Source organism: Dasypus novemcinctus, chromosome 20 (assembly GCF_030445035.2).
Source record: "Dasypus novemcinctus isolate mDasNov1 chromosome 20, mDasNov1.1.hap2, whole genome shotgun sequence".
NCBI classification, from domain to species: Eukaryota; Metazoa; Chordata; class Mammalia; order Cingulata; family Dasypodidae; genus Dasypus; species Dasypus novemcinctus.
In genome coordinates this window covers 51802483-51821538 of record NC_080692.1, presented here as the reverse complement: position 1 = coordinate 51821538, position 19056 = coordinate 51802483, and the positions used below count along the sequence as shown (strand labels likewise).

Below are 19056 nucleotides of genomic sequence, written 5' to 3'. Positions count from 1 at the left end.
ACACTTAGCTATATAGGGTTGGGTAGAGGGAGGGGCGTGATGAAGGGAGGGTTGGCTAAGGGGCGGCTGTGGACAGGCTGAAGCTGATGGATAGACCTGAGGTAAGCAGTTACTGGGGAAGAGGGCAGATTGTGGGTTGGCAATATGGGCGGGACTGGCGGGAAGGACGGCGGGGGCTGGAAGGGGAGGAGGGGTGGAGAAAGGCGGCAACAATTGCTCCTTTTGTTTTTAAAAGGAAATAGAGGCAACAAGTTTTGGTGCGCACTGTGGGTGTGAATAACTCTGTGTGCGCAGCAACAAAAGACAAGGATTACGAGGAGGAGGAGGAGGAAAAGGAGGTTATAAGGACGGGTACTGGAATAGGACAAGGGGTGGGGGGAGACCACGAGGACCGGCTGGCCGTGAGCGGAAGACATAGCATCTGGCCAGGACGCATGTGCCCGCCATTAGGGTCGGCGCACGCCGGCGCCTGGCGCGCGCCGAGCCTTGCCAGCGAAACGGGCTCATGATGTCCCCGGACCCCCCGCCCGAAGGGGAGGAACAGTTGGGGAGAAGTGAGGGGAGGAAGACAAGAAGCTATAGGCGTGCGGTCTGGAGTAGGTGGTGCGGGCGGAAGGGGCGGGGTGGACGGCTGGGGGGGGACTCAGCGGTGGCGAGGCGTTGGTAGTGGACTTGTACAAAGGAGCTGAACACTGCATTGGCTTGATCTTTGGCAAGGTGGACTATCCTTCTGATGGCCCAGGGGCCCACAGTGAGGGCTAAGAGGATAATGATAAGGGGGCCTAGGAATGGGAGCAGGTACGGGAGGAGAGAGATAGGTAATATCTTGATCGACAGCCTGCCGGAGGGCAAGGGCGGCGATCCCCGTGCCTGCTCCAGCGAGACCTAAAAGGGTGGCGATGGGAGGGGGCTGGGGTACAGAGTAGGGGGTAAGCGAGGCTTGGGGTTGTGGGAGCTGAGGGAGGCAGTGGCGAGGGGGGTGCCGGGCAAAGGAGCGGGCGAGGTGGAGCGGGGCAGAGAAGGGGGCTGTGCCTTTGGAGGATTGAAAATCTGATTTGGGCCCACTGAGGTGGAACGTGTGGGAATTGGCTCCTTTTTTATAGTGATAATGGCGCCGTAATCGTAGCCTACTGCATACAGGCGGGCTCCCCACATGCGGCCTCGTAACCAGAGGTCGGAGTTGGGGTCTTTGACTATGAGTGTAATGGTGTTCCATCGAGTAGCATTACGCTGGAGAGTGAGGTATGGGTCTTTGTTAGGGGTGCTGGACCATCCGTGGGCGATGGTTTCGCACCCCCAGGAAGGACAGTAATAGTGCGTTGGGTCATGACATCCTCTGGTGGAGGATGGGCACATGTAGAAACCTGTGGCAGCGGGGTTGTGTCCCCCCCACTCATAAGACGGAAGGTTCGTGCGTCCAGTGAGGTTGGCGACATCCGTAGTGAAAGAGGGGGCGGAGGCGGTTACGTTCGAGGCGAGGAGCCTTTTTTGTTGCCAGAGGGAGAGGGTCCAATTGAAGGGCTGGTGACTCGGGTTGGCAGCGGCTGGGAGAGCGAGGGAAGCCAGGACAAAGAGAACGGCTGCGAGGCTGTGTAGAGGCATCATCTGACGGTGCGGCATCTTGATGATGGCTGGTGCTGGATCCGGGTGAACGGGGCGACCTCTGGGCCGTATCCACTGTCAATGTTATCTCTCACCGAAGGCATAGGGTGCTGATCGTTCGGTGGAACTAGTGGCAGGCCGGATGCAGCGCCCAGGAATCCAGAGCGGCTGCGGCGCAGACTCTGGAAAGACACAAGCAAAGCCCCTCCCCTGTGCTAGGAGGGGAGCTGGATCTTGCCAACGATTTGTGGCAGGGTCTTTCCAATGGACAAGGGGAACTTGCGAGGGCTGCCACATGGGTCCCCAGTGCTTATGGGTGGGGGAGAGTCCATGGTCATCGAAGGTTAGGAGATTGTGATGAATGAGGCAGGCAGTCACGACGTCGGCTGGGGCCTTGTGGGGAGAAGAGGCCCTTTCTTTTTGAATAAGTAGCTTGAGCTGTTGGTGAGTGCGCTCAACGATTCCTTGCCCCTGTGGATTGTATGGAATGCCAAAATGATGCGTGATGTGATACATCTGCACAAAGCTGGCGAAGGCGGCACTGCGATACGCTGGTCCGTTGTCTGTTTTGAGATCCCATGGAATTCCCATGAACAAAATAGCTTGGCGAAGCGCCTGGACGCAGTGTTTAGCACTTTCTCCCGCAAGAGGGACTGCATAGCACAGATGCGAAAAGGTGTCAATTGCTACATGAAGATATTTGAGGCGGCCAAAGGCGCTGACATGAGTGACATCTAATTGCCACCTTGAGTTGGGGCGGAGGCCGCGGGGTTAACACCCTGAGGCTGCAAAGGCCCAAGTGGCAACAATGGCGCGCAAGTCCGGCACGCGCGCACAAGGTGTTTGCAAGTTTCAATGGGAAGGTCTGGGAAGAGCTTCCGGATGCACCGCGCGGAGAAGTGGAATTGGGAATGCAGGAGCTTGGCTTGATTAACAAAGTCTCCAAGCCGCGGCCCGTCGGCAGGGTTTTCATGTAGGAGGACCGGGTTTACCTGGCGGCTTGACACAGAAGCATCAGCGAGGTCATTCCCTTGAGCCAGCGGTCCTGGTAGGCCAGAATGGCTTCTGATATGAGCAATGAACCAGGGCTGTTGCCTCGCTTCAAGAAGTCGCTGTACGAAAGCGAGCGCTCGATCAATGTTTGAGTCACCCGGTAAGAAAGTGGCAAGCGGGAGGCCGCGGCACACTTGAAGAGTGTACAGGCTGTCAGTAAAGATGTTGAGAGGCTGGTCTGGGTGGAGATTGAGGACTGCAGTGACAGCTAGAAGCTCGCCCACTTGAACAGAAAAGTCATTTGCGAACAGCAGTTGCCGTGGCTCAGGATTCCCAGGAGTGTATATGATGGCAGCAAACGCCATTTTTGAGGCATCTGTGAAGGCAGTGATGGCTGAAGGGATCGGGTTCCGTGCGGGCAATGGACGGAACGGGTTGGAAAACGCCAATTGAGACATTCCCTGCAGCAATCGGTGATGAGGATAGTGGTTGTCAAAGGAGCCGCGAAAGAGCTCTATCAGGCTCTGCATTTGGGCATTGTTCATGATGAGGGAGGTAACTTCCGTGGCATCTAAAGGCCAAACAATGGTGTGTGGCGGGATACCATACGTTTGTATGGAGAGAAGTACTAAGTCAGTGGCCAACGCGATCCAGGCCCTTATAAAAGGGCAGATTTTCGGGAGTTTGCTCTTTGACGTATGCAGAAAAAGGAGAGGGCCATCTTGCCACAAGAGACCTGTGGGAGTGATTGGCGTTGGCAGAACTAAAGCCAAGATTGGAAGGGTGGGGGAGAACCGCTCCAGGCGACACTGTTGCAGGGCGGCGCTGACTTGTTGGACGGCTTCTCGAGCCTCTGGAGTGATGATGATGCTGCGAGTGGTCGCCGTTGGAGGGCTGTCCCTTGTCTGCAAAAGCTCGAAGAGAGGCTGCATTTGCGCTGTTGTGATGGGAAGCGCCGAGCGAAGCCAATTGATTTGCCCGCAGAGCTGTTGGAGCTCAGTTAATGTCATCTTCGGAGAGAGGTGGATTTTTGGGCTTGTGGGCTGGATAAACCGATGAAAATGAAAGCCTAAAAATTGGAAAGGAGGCTGGAGGTTTATTTTGTCAGACTGCACAGTAAGCCCGAGGCTGGAGAGGTTTGTTATTATTGCTGAGAGCAGATCATTGAGGAGCGCACTGGAGCTCGCTGCTAAAAGGAGGTCGTCCATGTAGTGGAGAATGTATGTGTGCTCCGGATTGAACTTGGAGCGCAGCGGCTCAACAGCATGGTTGACATACAGTTGGCACATAGTCGGGCTGTTGCACATGCCTTGAGGCAATACTCGCCACTGAAATCGCTGAGCTGCGCCTTGGTTGTTGATGCGCGGAACTATGAACGCGAATCGTGGACAGTCCCGGGGGTGAAGAGGAATAGAGAAAAAGCAGTCCTTGATGTCAATGGATGCCGCATGAAAATGCTGGGGGACTGCGGTGGGATGCGGGCATCCTGGCTGAGGTGACCCCATAGGCTTAATATGTTTGTTGATCTCACAGAGGTCGTGGAGAAGGCGGTATTTGCTGGTGTTCTTTTTGCTAATGACAAAGACCGGTGAATTGTAGGGACTAGTGGACGGCTCTATATGCCCTGCTTGTAGCTGCTCTTTGACGAGGGCAGAGAGAGCCTGCAATTTGTGAGCTGGCAAGGGCCACTGCTCGACCCAGATGGGCTCCTCTGTGTCCCATTCCAGAGGGATAGGGTCAGGTTTTGAGATGGGAGCAGTGGCCCCTAGGAGGGGGGGGGCAGCGCAGCTGAGAAGGCTTCTGTGGTGATTCGGGCCTTTAGCTGGCTGAGGACATCTCTCCCCCATAAGATGGTTTGGACAGACGAAAGGACGAGTGGGCGAATTTGGCCTTCGTGGCCTTCTCGGTTGCTCCAAAGCAGAGGCTGGGATGTTTTCCAGGAGGCAGCGGCTCCTGTGGCGCCGATGACTTGAGGGCCGGTTTCGAGGGGCCAGTGATTGAACGCAGCGACTTCGAAGGGAACACAGGAGACTTCAGCGCCGGAATCCAGGAGCCCATCGAGCCATTGCCCATCGATTTTGAGCTCTAATGAGGGTCTCTGGCGGCGCGTGATGGGCATTGTCCACATTATGGCTTGGGAATTCTTCTGAGGGCCTCTTGGGGGTGAGGCTGAGGCCTGCCCCGCTGGGAGTTTAAAGGCTGCTGGGAACCTTGGGTGGAACGGCAGTCGCGGGCCCAGTGATATCCTTTCCCACAACGCGGACACGGCGTAGAAGGGCCCCTTGGCCGTTGCATTGGCGTGTCTGAGCGAGGCGCTGGGCCTGACTGGGAGCACTCGCGGACGAAGTGGCCGGGCTGGCCGCACCGAAAGCAGACGGAAGTGGAGGTGGATGAAACAGCCATGGCAGACGCAAAGGCAGCGGTGAGCGTTTTGACTTGCGGGTCGACGTCGCGACAAGCAAGGACCCACTCGTGCAGAGCTTTATCACGTATGGGAAGGACTACGGCTCGGAATGGCGCAAGGCATCCGTCTATGATAAGTTCTTTAGCCAGCGCAAACTGGGCGTCCTCGCTAGAAATTTTCCGCTGGCAAGCTTCCAGGACGCGGGCGACAAATGCTGAGAAAGTCTCATTAGAGTCTTGAAGCAGTTGCGCGAGCTTGGTGGGCTGCTTGGTGGAGACTAGAGAGAGAGACCGCTGGACGAGGACCTTTACCCGGTGCCAAAACCCTGGGTCAATTTGGAGGTAAGAACGAGGGTCTGCATAATTGTTGGTCCCCGTGTATGCATCGGAGGGATCGAGGACGCCAGCTTGGGCATTCTCCACGATTTGCCGGTCAACAGCCGCTTGGTAATGGGTGCGCCATTCAATAAATTGACCCGGCGTCAGGATGGCACGGGCTAGTGCAATCCAGTCATGTGGGAGAACGAGTTGGGTCCCCAACTCCTCAAGTAGTTGCTGCGCATAAGGGCTGCCAATTCCGTCTTCCTTTAAGCTTTGCGGAGGGTCCTGACCTCTTCCGCTGTAAAGGGTAGCCAAGTTTGGGGTCGCTGCGGCGTGGGCTGCGGATTTAGCGGATACAGCTGGGGGGTTTGAGAAGACGTGACACCGGGGATTGATGGAGCAGCCAAGGCAGGTGAAGGGCTATTGCCGTACGGCGGCGGCAAGGGATAAGCGGAACACGGGTAAGAAAATGGCGGCTTAGCGGCTTCCGGGCGACAACAAAATGGCGGCGGGACCCTTCCGGGCGCCGGCGAAGATGGCGGAGCAGCGACATCTGGCAGCGGACAAAATGGCGCGAGGGGCGTTTCCGGTTTAGCGGAAGATGGCGACCATGCAGTTTCTGGGCCTGAACCGGATGCTGACTGGGCAGGAAGAGGCGGGTAGAGGCAGGAGGAGGACACCGGCGAAGAAGAAGCCGGATGCGCGCCATCTTGGGCAGAAGTGGGGGAAGAAGGCGGAAGTCCGCCATATTGGGGAGCGGCAGGAGTGGTTTCTGTCTGCTGCGGGGAGCTCGGGCGGGGAGGTTCGCGCTCGAGAGCGGCAGCAAGTTGGTTAGACAGAGAGTCAGTGTCGGCGGGCTCATCGGGATCACAGTCTAGAGGCCGTTTGGGAGAAGCTTCATAAACGGCCTCGGTAGGAGTGCCAAGGAGGCAAGCGCGAATGGCAACGAGAACGGGTAAGAGGCCTGCTGGGAAGGTGCGTTTCTCGTGCTCCATGGCGGAGGTGACTCGATCTATGAGTCGCGAATAGGTGTCCGGGCTCCAGAGTTGGCAGGTGGCGAGCCACGGATTAAAGGGGAGCAAGAGATCCCAGTACTTTTGGAGCTGCCGCAAGGAGACGCGGACTCCATTGGCATCGAGCAGGGCAGCGAGGGCCCTGACTTGCGGCGCCTGACGCAATGACAAAGAGGCGCCCATGACGGGATAGGGACGGGACGACGGCGAGGAGTCCCTTGGGGCTCGTCCGGGCGAGGGGTCCCTACCTGGAGGGGAGGACGATCACAGCAGCAGCAGCAGCAGCAGAGAGGGGTCGGGGGAGGAGCTGCCACGTTGGGCGCCAGTTGTAGCTGAGCGAGAGGGTTTCGTCCTCGCTCAGGCCCAAGAGTCAGGGGGGCTTGCTCCTGCCGAACCACCGGCGGGGGGTGCCCCAAGAGGGAGCACTGGTTCTCCAGGCATGGGGGACGCGCGGTTGGGGAAAAACCACGGAGACCGCTTGAGCGCAAGAACAGGTCTGCTTTATTACGGAAGTACACTTAGCTATATAGGGTTGGGTAGAGGGAGGGACGTGATGAAGGGAGGACTGGCTAAGGGGCGGCTGTGGACAGGCTGAAGCTGATGGATAGACCTGAGGTAAGCAGTTACTGGGGAAGAGGGCAGATTGTGGGTTGGCAATATGGGCGGGACTGGCGGGAAGGACGGCGGGGGCTGGAAGGGGAGGAGGGGTGGAGAAAGGCGGCAACACTCTGTCGCTCTGCTTCCTTGTCCTGCTCTGCATTTCCCTGAACCCCATCTATTTTATGTGGAAAAAGCTGTTCATTTCTCACTATGTAAGCCCATGAGGACTTTTTTGTTCACCATCCTATCCCTCAGTGCAAATTGTACTATTAACTATAGTTCCTTGTTTACAATAGGGTTCGCTGTTTGTATTGTACAGTCCTATGTTTTTTAATTGTTTAAACATTTTTTTCTTCTAGTACCATATCTACAATCTGAAATTTCTCCTTTTAACCATATAAGCATTAAGTAAATTTTTTTTTTAAGAGAGTACAGGGTCTAGTTAGATTTCATATAATCAATTATAAAAAATAGATAGCATAACATTTATAAATGTAAACAATTCAAATATAATAGAAATTATAACATAATTGTAATTTTTTATATTATAGCTCTAATTATTGGACATAATCTCTAAGAATGAAATAAATTATTGACTTAGTTGTGTAATTTCTCTTTAGAACATAATTCTTTCAAGAATATCAAATTCATATTTGGGAATTCTTCACATCTTATTGAAATGAATTACAGCAAATAATAGTTTGTTAACTCATAATTTTATGAGGCAGAAAACCTCAAAATCTTGTTCAACAGTAGTCAAGCTAAATCATTATTGATCCAGATAGAATATTTTAATTAGAGTATGAATAAGAAGGGGGTAAAGGAAAAGGAAGTAATCAAAAATATATCTTTTCTCCAGTCCTTCTCAATTAAAAGCAAGTGTTTATTTTGTATGAAGAAAATTACAGAATATTGATCACAGAAACAATTTTTTTGGATGTAGAAATAAAGCACATTATCTTTGCTCAAGAAAACAGACCTAATATGCATTGTTTTCTTCAATGTGATGCTTTAAAAGGGCAGACAGTAGACTTTGATAAATATTATTGTATATGAAAACATGGGGTGATATGTCCTTAGCTTTTTAATGCTTAGCTTTTTAATGCTTTAAACCAATGCCATATATGGAATATTTTATTTCTTGGTTTTGGAATAGTGGTTTTTCAGGTTTAAAATATATAAGTGATAATTGTATTTTACCACATTGTTTAACCTTTTGAAATTGTAGATATTTTTGAAGATTATGCTTCTCCCACCACTGCAGCCCAGACTCTCTTGTATACTGCTGCAAAGAAAAGAAAAGAGGTGTGTACTTACTCTCTTTAAATCCAAACTAAAAGGTCACATGTATTGATCTGATACTCTAGTATACCCCTAGTATTTGAAAAATTCTTTCGTTCTTAGTTATACTCCCTCACTTTAAGAATACTCTTCTGTCCTGGTGAGGGACATTAGGGTTTTCTGCTTTCTTGAGGAATTATGCCTTTCCTGTTGAGAGTTTGTCTCTGGACATGTGCTCCTATTTGGTGAGGAGTAAGGCACTGCAGGCTCTCATAGCCTGACGTGGCCCTCTCTTTCTTCAGGTGCTGCCCAAGACGATGGCGTTCTGCCACCAGATCCTGACGGGCCCCGACGCGGACCCCCGGAGGAAGGACGGGGCGCTGCACGTGGTGGGCTCCCTGGCTGACATCCTGCTGAAGGTGATGCACGGCACGCTCGGCAGGAGGCACAGGGCAGTGCGGCCGCGCCTGTTTGTGCATAATTGAGTGGCTACAAGTGCTCTTCTGTCCCCGATTTCTTTAATGAAAAGGAATTTTGACTTGTCATATTTTTAGTATGGAACTTGCTATGTAAAGAAGGATCCTAAATGACTTAATATTATTTCTTCTTTCTATGAAAATTAATCCATATCAAATTGTATTTAAGGTACTACTTGTGTCTCATTTTAAAACATGCAGTATGTAAGTTAAATAATTTTTATGCAATAGTGAATAGACGTATATTAAATGCAAGTCATAAAAAACATAGTTTATTATGAATTAATTCTTGCATACGAGGAAAAAAACACTGATAAGTTGAAATTTAATTTCCATTTAACAGAAGAGTTTATTCAAGGACCAAATGGAGTTGTTGCTGCAGAATCATGTCTTTCCATTACTATTGTCTAACCTGGGATATCTTCGAGCTAGAGTAAGTTTTCTGTATTTCCATTATATATCTTAAAGTTTTCATCTGTAAGATTGAAATAAATGTTCTCAGGTGATTGAACTTTCACCAATTACTGAGATGAAACAAGTCTAGAATGTTTGTTAATAGTAATATCAACAATTGAATAAAGAACTAGCTAGTAAATAAAGGATTTTTGAATTTTAATTCCAGCTCCTTTCATTTTCTACTCTAGCCTCATTTGCTGCATATGCAAAACTTGCTGTGTGGAAAGGATAATATTACAGGAATGTATAATGTAAATTTGTAAATGGATTCATTTTCACTGTCTCAAGCAGCATGAAATCCTAGTTTGGCTAAAAAGTTGATTATGACTTCTAGTATAACAGATGGATGTTGCCTTAGGAAAAGGGAGAAAATAGTAATCCATGTAAATTTACTTGTGTCTTAAATGTTATTTTTAGAACCGATGTATTTTATGAAGAAATAAATGTAGAATTTAATTTTTAAAAAAAAATTAAAATCCTTTAAGAGATTGTATAAATTTTCTTTAGTAATTCAAATTAATTACTGTTGATTGTGTTTTATGCACATAGAAAATAAAGTAAAAAATATATATGATTTTATGGTGTAATGGTTTAAAATTTGGTAAGGTATGTAAGTTTGAAAATTCTTTTTTTTTAAAAAAAGATTTATTTTTTATTTATTTCTCTCCTCTTTCCCAACCCCCATTGTCTGTTCTCTGTGTCCATTCGCTGTGTGTTCTTCTGTGTCTGCTTTCATTCTTGTCAGTGGCACTGAGAATCTGTGTCTCCTTTTGTTGCATCATCTTGCTGTATCAGCTGTCTGTGTGTGTGGTGCCATTCCTGGGCAGGCTGCACTTTCTTTCACGCTGGGCAGCTCTCCTTACGGGGCACACTCCTTGTGCATGGGGCTCCCCTATGTGGGGGACACCCCTGCGTGGCACAGCACTCCTTGTGGGCATCAGCACTGCACATGGGTCAGGAGGCCCTGGGTTTGAACCCTGGACCTCCCATATGTAGATGGATGCTCTATCAGTTGAACCAAATCTGCTTCCCTGAAAATTCCTTTTATACCTTACTTATGTCAGTGATAAAAAGAAGTTTGCTAAGCAAGTTAATATAAGAGAAAATAATGTTTTATGTGAATGCCAGCAAGTTAATTTCAAGCACTGGTTTTGTAGTAGCATTTACATATAAATAATAAAAGAGTTCTGAGCCATACTATTTATTAAAAGAATAAATAAGATTTTTTTTTGTTGAAATACTTGTTTTCTTTTTATTTCTTTTTCTCTTTCCAGTGAAAAGCGTTACTGCTTATAGCTAACTTGGAAGTAATAAAACTGCCTTTATTATAAAAAGAGTGGGGCAAGCAGAAGTCAGGAACTAAGGTTAAAATGCCATCTTCTGAAAACAAACAATATTTGGTAGAATTAGTGATATTTTACTGAGTAAGAAGTTCTTGTGTGTATGACATAATTACATAATGCCATAATCCTAACAGCTCCCAACTTCACTCTTTTTCTAATAGTCTTGTTGGGTACTTCATGCGTTCAGTTCTTTGAAGTTTCATAATGAGCTCAATCTAAGAAATGCTGTTGAGCTAGCAAAGAAGAGCCTGATTGAAGATAAAGAGATGCCCGTCAAAGTAGAAGCTGCCCTTGCTCTTCAGGCGTTAATTTCTAACCAGATACAAGGTACAGTCTAATATTCCTTTGAGAAGACTTTTTTTTCTTTTTGATGTGGTCTTCTCAAATACTTTTTTTTTTTTTTTTTGCCTTTCTGCACTAATAAGGCTGTTTCCTTAGTCTTAGAGAGTTCAGGGTTTGGATTTCTGAGCTTTTGCCACCTCTGAATTGTATATGGATTTATTATTGTCCTTTTAAGGAGGTCCTTTTGGCTGTGGTTTCCAGGATAATTTGAGATTATGGAACAAGTGCTATTGTTGGGCCTGGGGAAGACTGGGGATTGACATTTGGGGGTCTCATTCCAGTTTTGCTACTAAGTCGCCATGTAAACTTGGGCAAGGCACATAATTTGCCATGGCTTAGGTTTCTAATCTTTAAGTTTAGGGGAATTGGACTAGATGGCTTCAGGATTCCTTTCTAACACTAGGAATCTATGAATTTACTTGTTCTGAAAGTAGCAAGTAGTATTTCTAATGAGTAATAGCACAGACATCTCATTTGTTTCTTTAGAAAAATGTTCAAGTAAACCTTCGAAAGTAAATTTGGCTTTAAGAAGACATGAATCTCCTTACCACTCTTCAGCAGTCACTCAGGGAGGGTTGACTCCTGAGCAGGGGTGTGGGCGGGGGGCAGGGCCGGCACTGGACGTCGTCTTATGTACGTGGTGTTTTGTACTCTGTCCTGATACCAGGCTCATGCTCTGCAGTTTGTTCCAATGACAGAACCTTTGTGTAATGAGAATTTCTCAGGGGAGGCTATTGGCGTTTTGGGTGGGACAGTTCTTTCCTGCCTTATCCCTATGTTGCTTTTGAGAAAATCGAGGTTTTGGTGAGCATTATCTTGGTAGCTTTGTAGGATATTTACCGCAGAGCAAGTGTGTACCTGAAACCTTCTTTATTACCCCGTGTCACTTTGTCCTGTGACCAAATTAATTCTTTTTACCCCCTGTGAATGGTTGACGGTTACTCGTTTTGTCTGGTTGCATTAGCTAAAGAATACATGAAGCCGTACGTGAGGCCCGTCATGCAGGAGCTGCTGCACATCGTCAGGGAGACGGAGAACGACGACGTCACTAATGCCATCCAGAAGATGATCTGCGAATACAGTCAGGAGGTGGCCTCCATCGCCGTGGACATGACCCAGCACCTGGTAAGGCCGCGCCGCTGCCCGTGCCGCCTGCCGCCTGAGCCAGGCAGACTCTAAAGCCTGGGGCTCAGTTTCCTGTTACCGAGATGCTGGTATAAAAAAGAACGTTTGCTCTCGTAGTGCTGATTATTTCCATATAGTTAATTCAACTTGTATCTTAAGATTGTGAAATAATGTTTCTGTATTTAAGCTGAATTAGGATATCTTAAGCACTTACTACAGTGAGTATTCTTTTTTTTCTAGTAGTAAGGGGAATGGATTTTCTGGTGTTTTTCCTTCTTGACTATAAACAGAATTTTAAAAAATGGAGCAAGGTCATTTATGAGCCCTAGAGTCCTCATATAGATACTAGGTATTTTTTAAGAGTTTTACAATTACTTGTAAAAGAATCTTCCGATTGTTAGAACCATGGATTACATTTTAAATATATTTTAAAAGCGTTTTCTTATGATAACTAGTAATTATTTGGGATTGATTATCAAAATATGGATAAGCAATTTTATTTCCATTTCCCTCTGCTTTATTTTCAACATTTATTTCTATTTTCAAAAGTAGTTATTGTTATCAAAGTAATACTTGTAGGTAATAATCAAAAGCTTTTAATGAAAAAACAGCACTCTTCTCCACCCCTCATTCCACAGTTAGGCTTCTTAAAGAAAACTAATCACAACTTTTCTAGGTTTTTGCACTATTTACGTAGGTCTTTGAAAATTAATTCTGGTATTTTAAGAGTCTCTTTCTGGTTTGCTTCTATTGCCCTCTGTGCTAGAAGAGAACTTACTTCTGGCATGTACCATGCACCTTGTCTTCACACCCTTCTTTTCTCTCTGTTCCCCCTTTTCGGTTAATCAGTAACCTGTATTCACAGCATTATGACAATGTAAATATTGTGTACTTCTGAGTGAAATCATACATTCTTTACAACAATACCTCTTTTGTATAATTTTGTTTTTCTTAAAGTTGAATTTTAACTTTCATTTACCTGTTTCTCTGTGTCCTCATTTTTTCCCATGCTTCACACTCTTGCCAAATGCCTGTTAATCTCTCTTCCATGCGTTCAGGTGTCAGCTCCATTTCCCCCTTGTGGTCTGCCTCCTGGAGCTTTAGTCGGGACTGGCTGTCTCCAGGGCTTACCTGCCTCCTCTTCCCGGACTGCTGTGTTTATTTCTGCACTCTGTTGGAGCCATCCTCTCTGGAGCCTTATATCTTTTTCTTTGTTTACTATTATTTTTTGGAGACACATCTTCCAGTAGCTTCCAAAAAGAGTAAAAGAAAGGGATATATTTTGGAAGCCTTGCATATCTGAAAATGACTTTATTTGTATCCGCACAGTGATAATTTTATTGGGTAGAGTATTATAGATTGGAAATAATTTTTTTCCAGCATTTTGAAACTATTATCTTCTAGCATCTGGAGCCATTCTTGAAGTCTGATGCTTTTTTTATTCTTCTTCCTTTGTGTGTTATTTTCCCCCCTCCCAATCTAAAAACTTTCAGGATCATCTCTTTTCATCTATAATATTCTGAAATTTCATAACAATGTGCCTTGATGTGGGCCTCCTAAAATTTCACTTTCTGGGCATTCAAACTGAAACTCATTTTCTTCATATATGGGTAACTTTTTTGTTTTACTTCTTGGATAAATTTCTTCTTGCCAGTGTTTTCTGTGCCATTCTGATACTGAATAATGGGCCTGGACTGAGTATCTAATATCCTTAGCTTTTCTCTCCTCTTTTCCATGTCTCTTCTTTTTGTTTCATCTTCTGGGTGAATCTTTGACTTTATCTTCTAATCTTTTTACTGAATTTTTCATTTTAGTGTGACTTGATTTTGTTTTACTTAGATTTTGAGTTTATTTGTTTATTGACAAACCTGAAGTTAAATATTAGTGTTTGGATTGTAAAAGCTAACCTATAATCCACTCTTTTTACTGAAAGTGAAAAAAATGGCTATATTTAAAATATGACAGGTTCTGTCATTATAAGAAAAGATATGATTCAGTAGGCAAAGTATAGAACTTCAAGTTTGAGGCATGCTAATGTTTAGATGTGTGGTACTGCCCTTTTGTAAAGAACTGGAAGCTCTTGTTAACTTACAGAAGGGGAATATAATGACTATTTTAATGTTACTTTCATAGGCTGAGATATTTGGCAAAGTTCTTCAAAGTGATGAATATGAAGACGTTGAAGACAAGACAGTAATGGCTATGGGAATTTTACATACTATTGACACTATCTTGACAGTTGTAGAAGATCATAAAGAGGTGGGATTTCTTCACATTTTATGATGTCATTTTAGTAGCATTAGCTGAAATTTATATGATTAATGGGCATGGATTTTTAAGTCTTTTTTTTTTTAAAGATTGCGATGTAATTTAATCGCTAGGATTTAAAAATTGTTTTCAAATTTTAAAGACATTAAAATGATTAGGGGAGAATATTACATGTGCTCTTAAAGTATACGGTATATCCCTGTGTACTAAACTAGGTTAATTTATCACGTGCGCTATGACCCAGGAATAGCAAAGCGAATGTCCCGAGATTTGCCCTCTGGGGATCCCAGTCCACTCTTCTTAGCTGGAATGTGATAAACGGCCGTTAAAGCAGAGTAGCAGGTACTAAGTAACGTAACAGGGTTCCTGAGAACAGAAGGAAGAAATAAGGATCTTAAAAACGTCATCTTCCCTAAACCGAATTCCGAAACAGTTCTTGAGATGAGAATTTGTGCAGACACTTACTAAGTGCTCTCACGTCCATTAGCTGATCGAGTCTCACCACGGCCATCATGAGGTAGAATAAACAGGTAACTCTAGTCCTGTTCTGCAGGAGTGGAGAGCACGGTTCAGGTAGGTCGAAGGACTTTGTCCATGGCCACAGAGCTGGGACGCTAGAGATTTCGGTTTGTAGCCAGATGGTTCTGATAATGTAGCAGTTTATCCCCATTTAAAACAGTCCTCCCCGAATATCGCATGGTCTTCCCGAACTACAATCAAATTTGTGTTCATTGCTTCTGTGAACACAGATTGACTTGCTTGGCATTGGTTTTCCAGAGTAAGGACTTCTTAGGAAGCTTTGCCAGTCCTCTGAAGAGCCTTGCTCCACCCTGGGGCTGTTGCCCTGGCCTGTTCTTGTCATATACCAATGGAGGAGCGCCAGGGTCTTGAAAATCGTTCAGTATTCTTTTTTTTTTTTTCTTTTTTACATTTGGTTCAGTATTCTTGTCCTGAACAGGGCTTCACCTCAAGGCTTAGTGGGAGTTTTTATTTCCATATTCGTTATTTTTATTTTTGAGTCCTTTCTTGTTGAAACTGCATGGGCCTCTCGGTAACAGTGAGATATTCCAAATTAAATTACAAGTGTATTTAAGGATGATTCTTTGATCTTATATGTGGAATTTGTATTTGAGATTTGAAGAGACCTTAGAAATCACCTAGAACAGTTTTTTCAAGTATGTGCGTGTGTAAGAAAGAGGCAAGGAGTAGTGATAGAATGAGCAGCAGGATGAGTAATTTTCCTTTTATTTTCATTTTTTTCTCTTGATATTAAATTTATTTTGAGTTCCAAATAATGTTAAAAGAGAGAGGAGCATGTGAAGTTATAGTTATGAGGGGAAGCATGAGTTAAAATTCGAGAAGAATTCAGTTTCCAATCAAATCAGTTCCTTTAACTACAGATGAAAAATCTGAAAGCCTCAGTGCAATGGCTTTTTAAGGTTATGGATCATTAGAGGCGAAACCTGGGCTGGACTCCTGGTCTCCTGACTGCCCGTCCTGTGATTTTGAGCAAGACTTAGGAAAAGCAAACTTTGAAAACAAACTTCTTTAAAGGCAAAAGTCACATGTGTACAAATATATAATGTATGGAAAGTAAATTTAGAAATCTAAAATAGATGGCTTAAATATGCATTTTTGTTTAATGGTTATAAATATATTAAATATTTTAACTATGCTGATAAATTCTTTAAAGTGGGAAATTTTGGCTCATTTGAACTTTTAAGATGATAATAACTTTAATATTAAAATAATATAGTTATTGAGTGGAAATAAGGTATTAATAAGAAACATTTTTACTTATTTAAAAATAATGTAATACAAGCATATGCTAAAATTCAAAAGGTGGGAATAGGTAGTCAGTGGAATTTCAACTTCCCAGCCGTCTAATTACCCTGTTAGGAGGCAGCCACTCTTACCAGGTTTTGTGTATCCTTATGGAGACTTTTCTAACATAAAAGCAAAAAGTGAGTATTTTTCTTTTTTTCACAAAAACAGTAGCATTCTGCAGTATACACAGTTTTTCATCTTTTTTTTTTAATGTATCTTGTTGATCCTTCCATATTAGTAAAGTTGTTATTTTTACAAACAAATCAATTTTATTGATAAATATTAATAAAGCATATAATTCCTCCAAAGTATACAATCAGTGGTATTAGGTATAAACACATAGTTGTGCATTCATCACTTCAGTCAATATTAGAGCATTTTCATTATTTCAATAGTAATAATAACAAAAAACAGACAAACAAGACAATTCTTCACTCTCAATCTCTCTATGCTTCCCCTGCTGTACATAGCCACTATTTCTGGCTATTGTTGTACATTTATTTATTAAGAAGTTTTACTGAGATATAGTCATATACCATATGATCTATCCAAAGTGTATGATTAGAAATTTTCAGTATAACAATGTTTATGCATTCATGACCACAAAAAATTTTTCATTATTCCAAAAAGAAAAAACTTCACATCCCTTGGCAGTCCTTCCCTAGCCCTACCTAATTACTAATCTAATGTCATCTTTATAAATTGATTTATATTTACATTTTAATACATGGACTCATACAATATGTAGATCTTTGTGTCTGGTTTCTTTCATTTAGAATAATGATTTTTTTTGTTTGATATTAACATCTTGTAGTATTAATATAAATTTATTCAGTTTCAAAGAAAAATGGTCTTATATATGCAGTTTTACCCATATTCCTATTTCACATGTGGTTTTACTATGCTATACATTTTTTAGCTTACCTTTTTTTTACTTTGCGTATTTTTTTTAATATACTTAAAAAATTTTTTTAAAGGGTACTTAGATTACATAAATGTTACATAAAAAATATAGGGGATTTCCTTATGCCCCACTCCCTACCCCTCCCACCTTTTCCTGAATTAACAGCATCTTTCATTACTGTGGTATGTTTGTTACAATTTTTTTTTTAAAGATTTATTTATTTCTCTCCTTTCCCCCCCCACCCCGGTTGTCTGTTCTCTGTGTCCATTTGCTGTGCCCTCTTTGTCCGCTTCTGTTGTCAGCGGCACCAGGAATCTGTGTTTCTTTTTGTTGTGTCATCTTGTTGTGTCAGCTCTCCGTGTGTGCAGCACCGTTCCTGGGCAGGCTGCACTTTCTTTCGTGCTGGGCGGCTTTCCTTATGGGGCACACTCCTTGTGCGTGGGGCTCCCCTACGCGGGGGACACCCCTGCGTGGCAAGGCACTCCCCGCGTGCATCAGCACTGCGCGTGGGCCAGCTCCACATGGGTCAAGGAGGCCGGGGTTTGAACTGTGGACCTCCCATGAGGTAGATGGACGCCCTGACCACTGGGCCAGGTCCGCCGTCCATTTGTTACAATTGATGAACACGTATTGAAGCATTGCCACTATCCGTGGATTATAGTAGCTTACTTTTTAATATGACCTTACTAAAATAATGACCTTAGACTTTCCCTTTAAACCACTGTCATACCCACATAATAGTACTGCTAGTTACAAACATTATTTTGGGCTTTTACCTTTTCATTTTCAAAGATTAACACACAACCTTTTTACATATTCTGCACAAGTTAACCTTAAACTTTCATTCTCTAACATCATTCTATTTTCTGGTGACCCATATTCAAGTTATTAACTCCATGAGATTACACAGTCTTCTAGTGTCTAGCTTGTTTCACTCAACATAATGATCTCAAAGTTCACCCATGTCGTCATATGCGTCACGACGTCATTTCTTCCATCATGTGTATTCACCACAGTTTGTTTATCTATTCATGGGTTGATGGACACATGGGTTGTTTCCCTTTTTTGATAATTGTAAGTAGCACCTCAGTGAACATCAGTATAGATATCTGTTCATGTCACTGCTCTCAGTTCTTCTGGGTATATACCCAGTAGTGGTATTGCAGGGTCACGTGGCAAGTCTATATTCAACTTCTTTAGGAACTGCCCAACAGTCTTCCACAGTGGCTGTACCATTCTACATTCCCACCAACAGGGAATAAGCATTCCTGTCTCTCCACATCCTCTCCAACACTTGTAGTTCTCTGTCTTTTTAATAGTGGCCTTTCTAATAGGTGTGGAATGATATCTCATTGTAACTTTGCTTGTTTCCTTAATTGCTAGTGATGTTGAACATTTTTTTCATGTTTTTTTTGCAGTTTGTATTTCTTCTTTGGACAAATGTCTATTCAATTCTTTTTTTTCCTTCTCCTCCACTACCCCTGTCCTGCTGTATTATTATTATTTTTTTGCCCTCTGTGTCCATTTGCTATGTGATCTTCTGTTCTATTTCTCTTTTTGTCTTCTCGTCTTTCTCCTCTAGGATTCACCAGGATTCAATCCTGGGGACCCCTGGTCTGTAGAGAGGTTCCCTGTCAATTGTGCCACCTCAGTTCCTGGTCTCTGCTGTACTTCACCTTCACTCTACCCTTCATTTCTCTTTTGTTGTATCATCATCACTGCACGACTCACTTGCGTGGGCATTTGGCTTTCCATGGAGGCACTCCCACAGACACTCGCCTCACCACGTGCACACTTGGCTCACCATGTGGACATTTGGCTTGCTGTATGGGCACTCGGCTCACTGCATGGGCTCACCAGGAGGGCCCAGGGATCGAACCCAGGTCCTCCCATATGGTAGGCGGAGGACTTATCAGTTGAACCACGTCCACTTCTCTCTATTGATTTCTTTTGCCCACTTTTTAATTGTGTTGTTGTCTTTTTATTGTTAAGTTGAAGCATCTCTTTATATATCATGGATATTAAACCCTTATTGGATATGTGATTTCCAAATGTTTTCTCCCATTGGGTTGGCTCCCTTTTCACCCTTTTCACAAGGTCCT

General features: G+C 44.3%; 1 protein-coding gene across 6 annotated transcripts in view; it reads left to right on the top strand.

Moving 5' to 3' along the window:
- IPO8 (importin 8) overlaps positions 1 to 19056 on the top strand; it is a 95300-nt gene that overhangs the window by 41028 nt on the left and 35216 nt on the right. For all 6 annotated transcript variants that reach the window (XR_011646690.1, XM_071210246.1, XM_058282997.2 and 3 more), the window contains 6 exons: positions 8161 to 8237; positions 8516 to 8632; positions 9033 to 9122; positions 10650 to 10815; positions 11795 to 11955; positions 14089 to 14214. Coding sequence is in view for 5 of the 6 variants with exons in the window: in XM_071210246.1 (XP_071066347.1) it covers positions 8161 to 8237; positions 8516 to 8632; positions 9033 to 9122; positions 10650 to 10815; positions 11795 to 11955; positions 14089 to 14214 (737 nt within the window). In the remaining variant the exon portion in view is untranslated. The remainder of the gene's footprint in view (positions 1 to 8160; positions 8238 to 8515; positions 8633 to 9032; positions 9123 to 10649; positions 10816 to 11794; positions 11956 to 14088; positions 14215 to 19056) is intronic.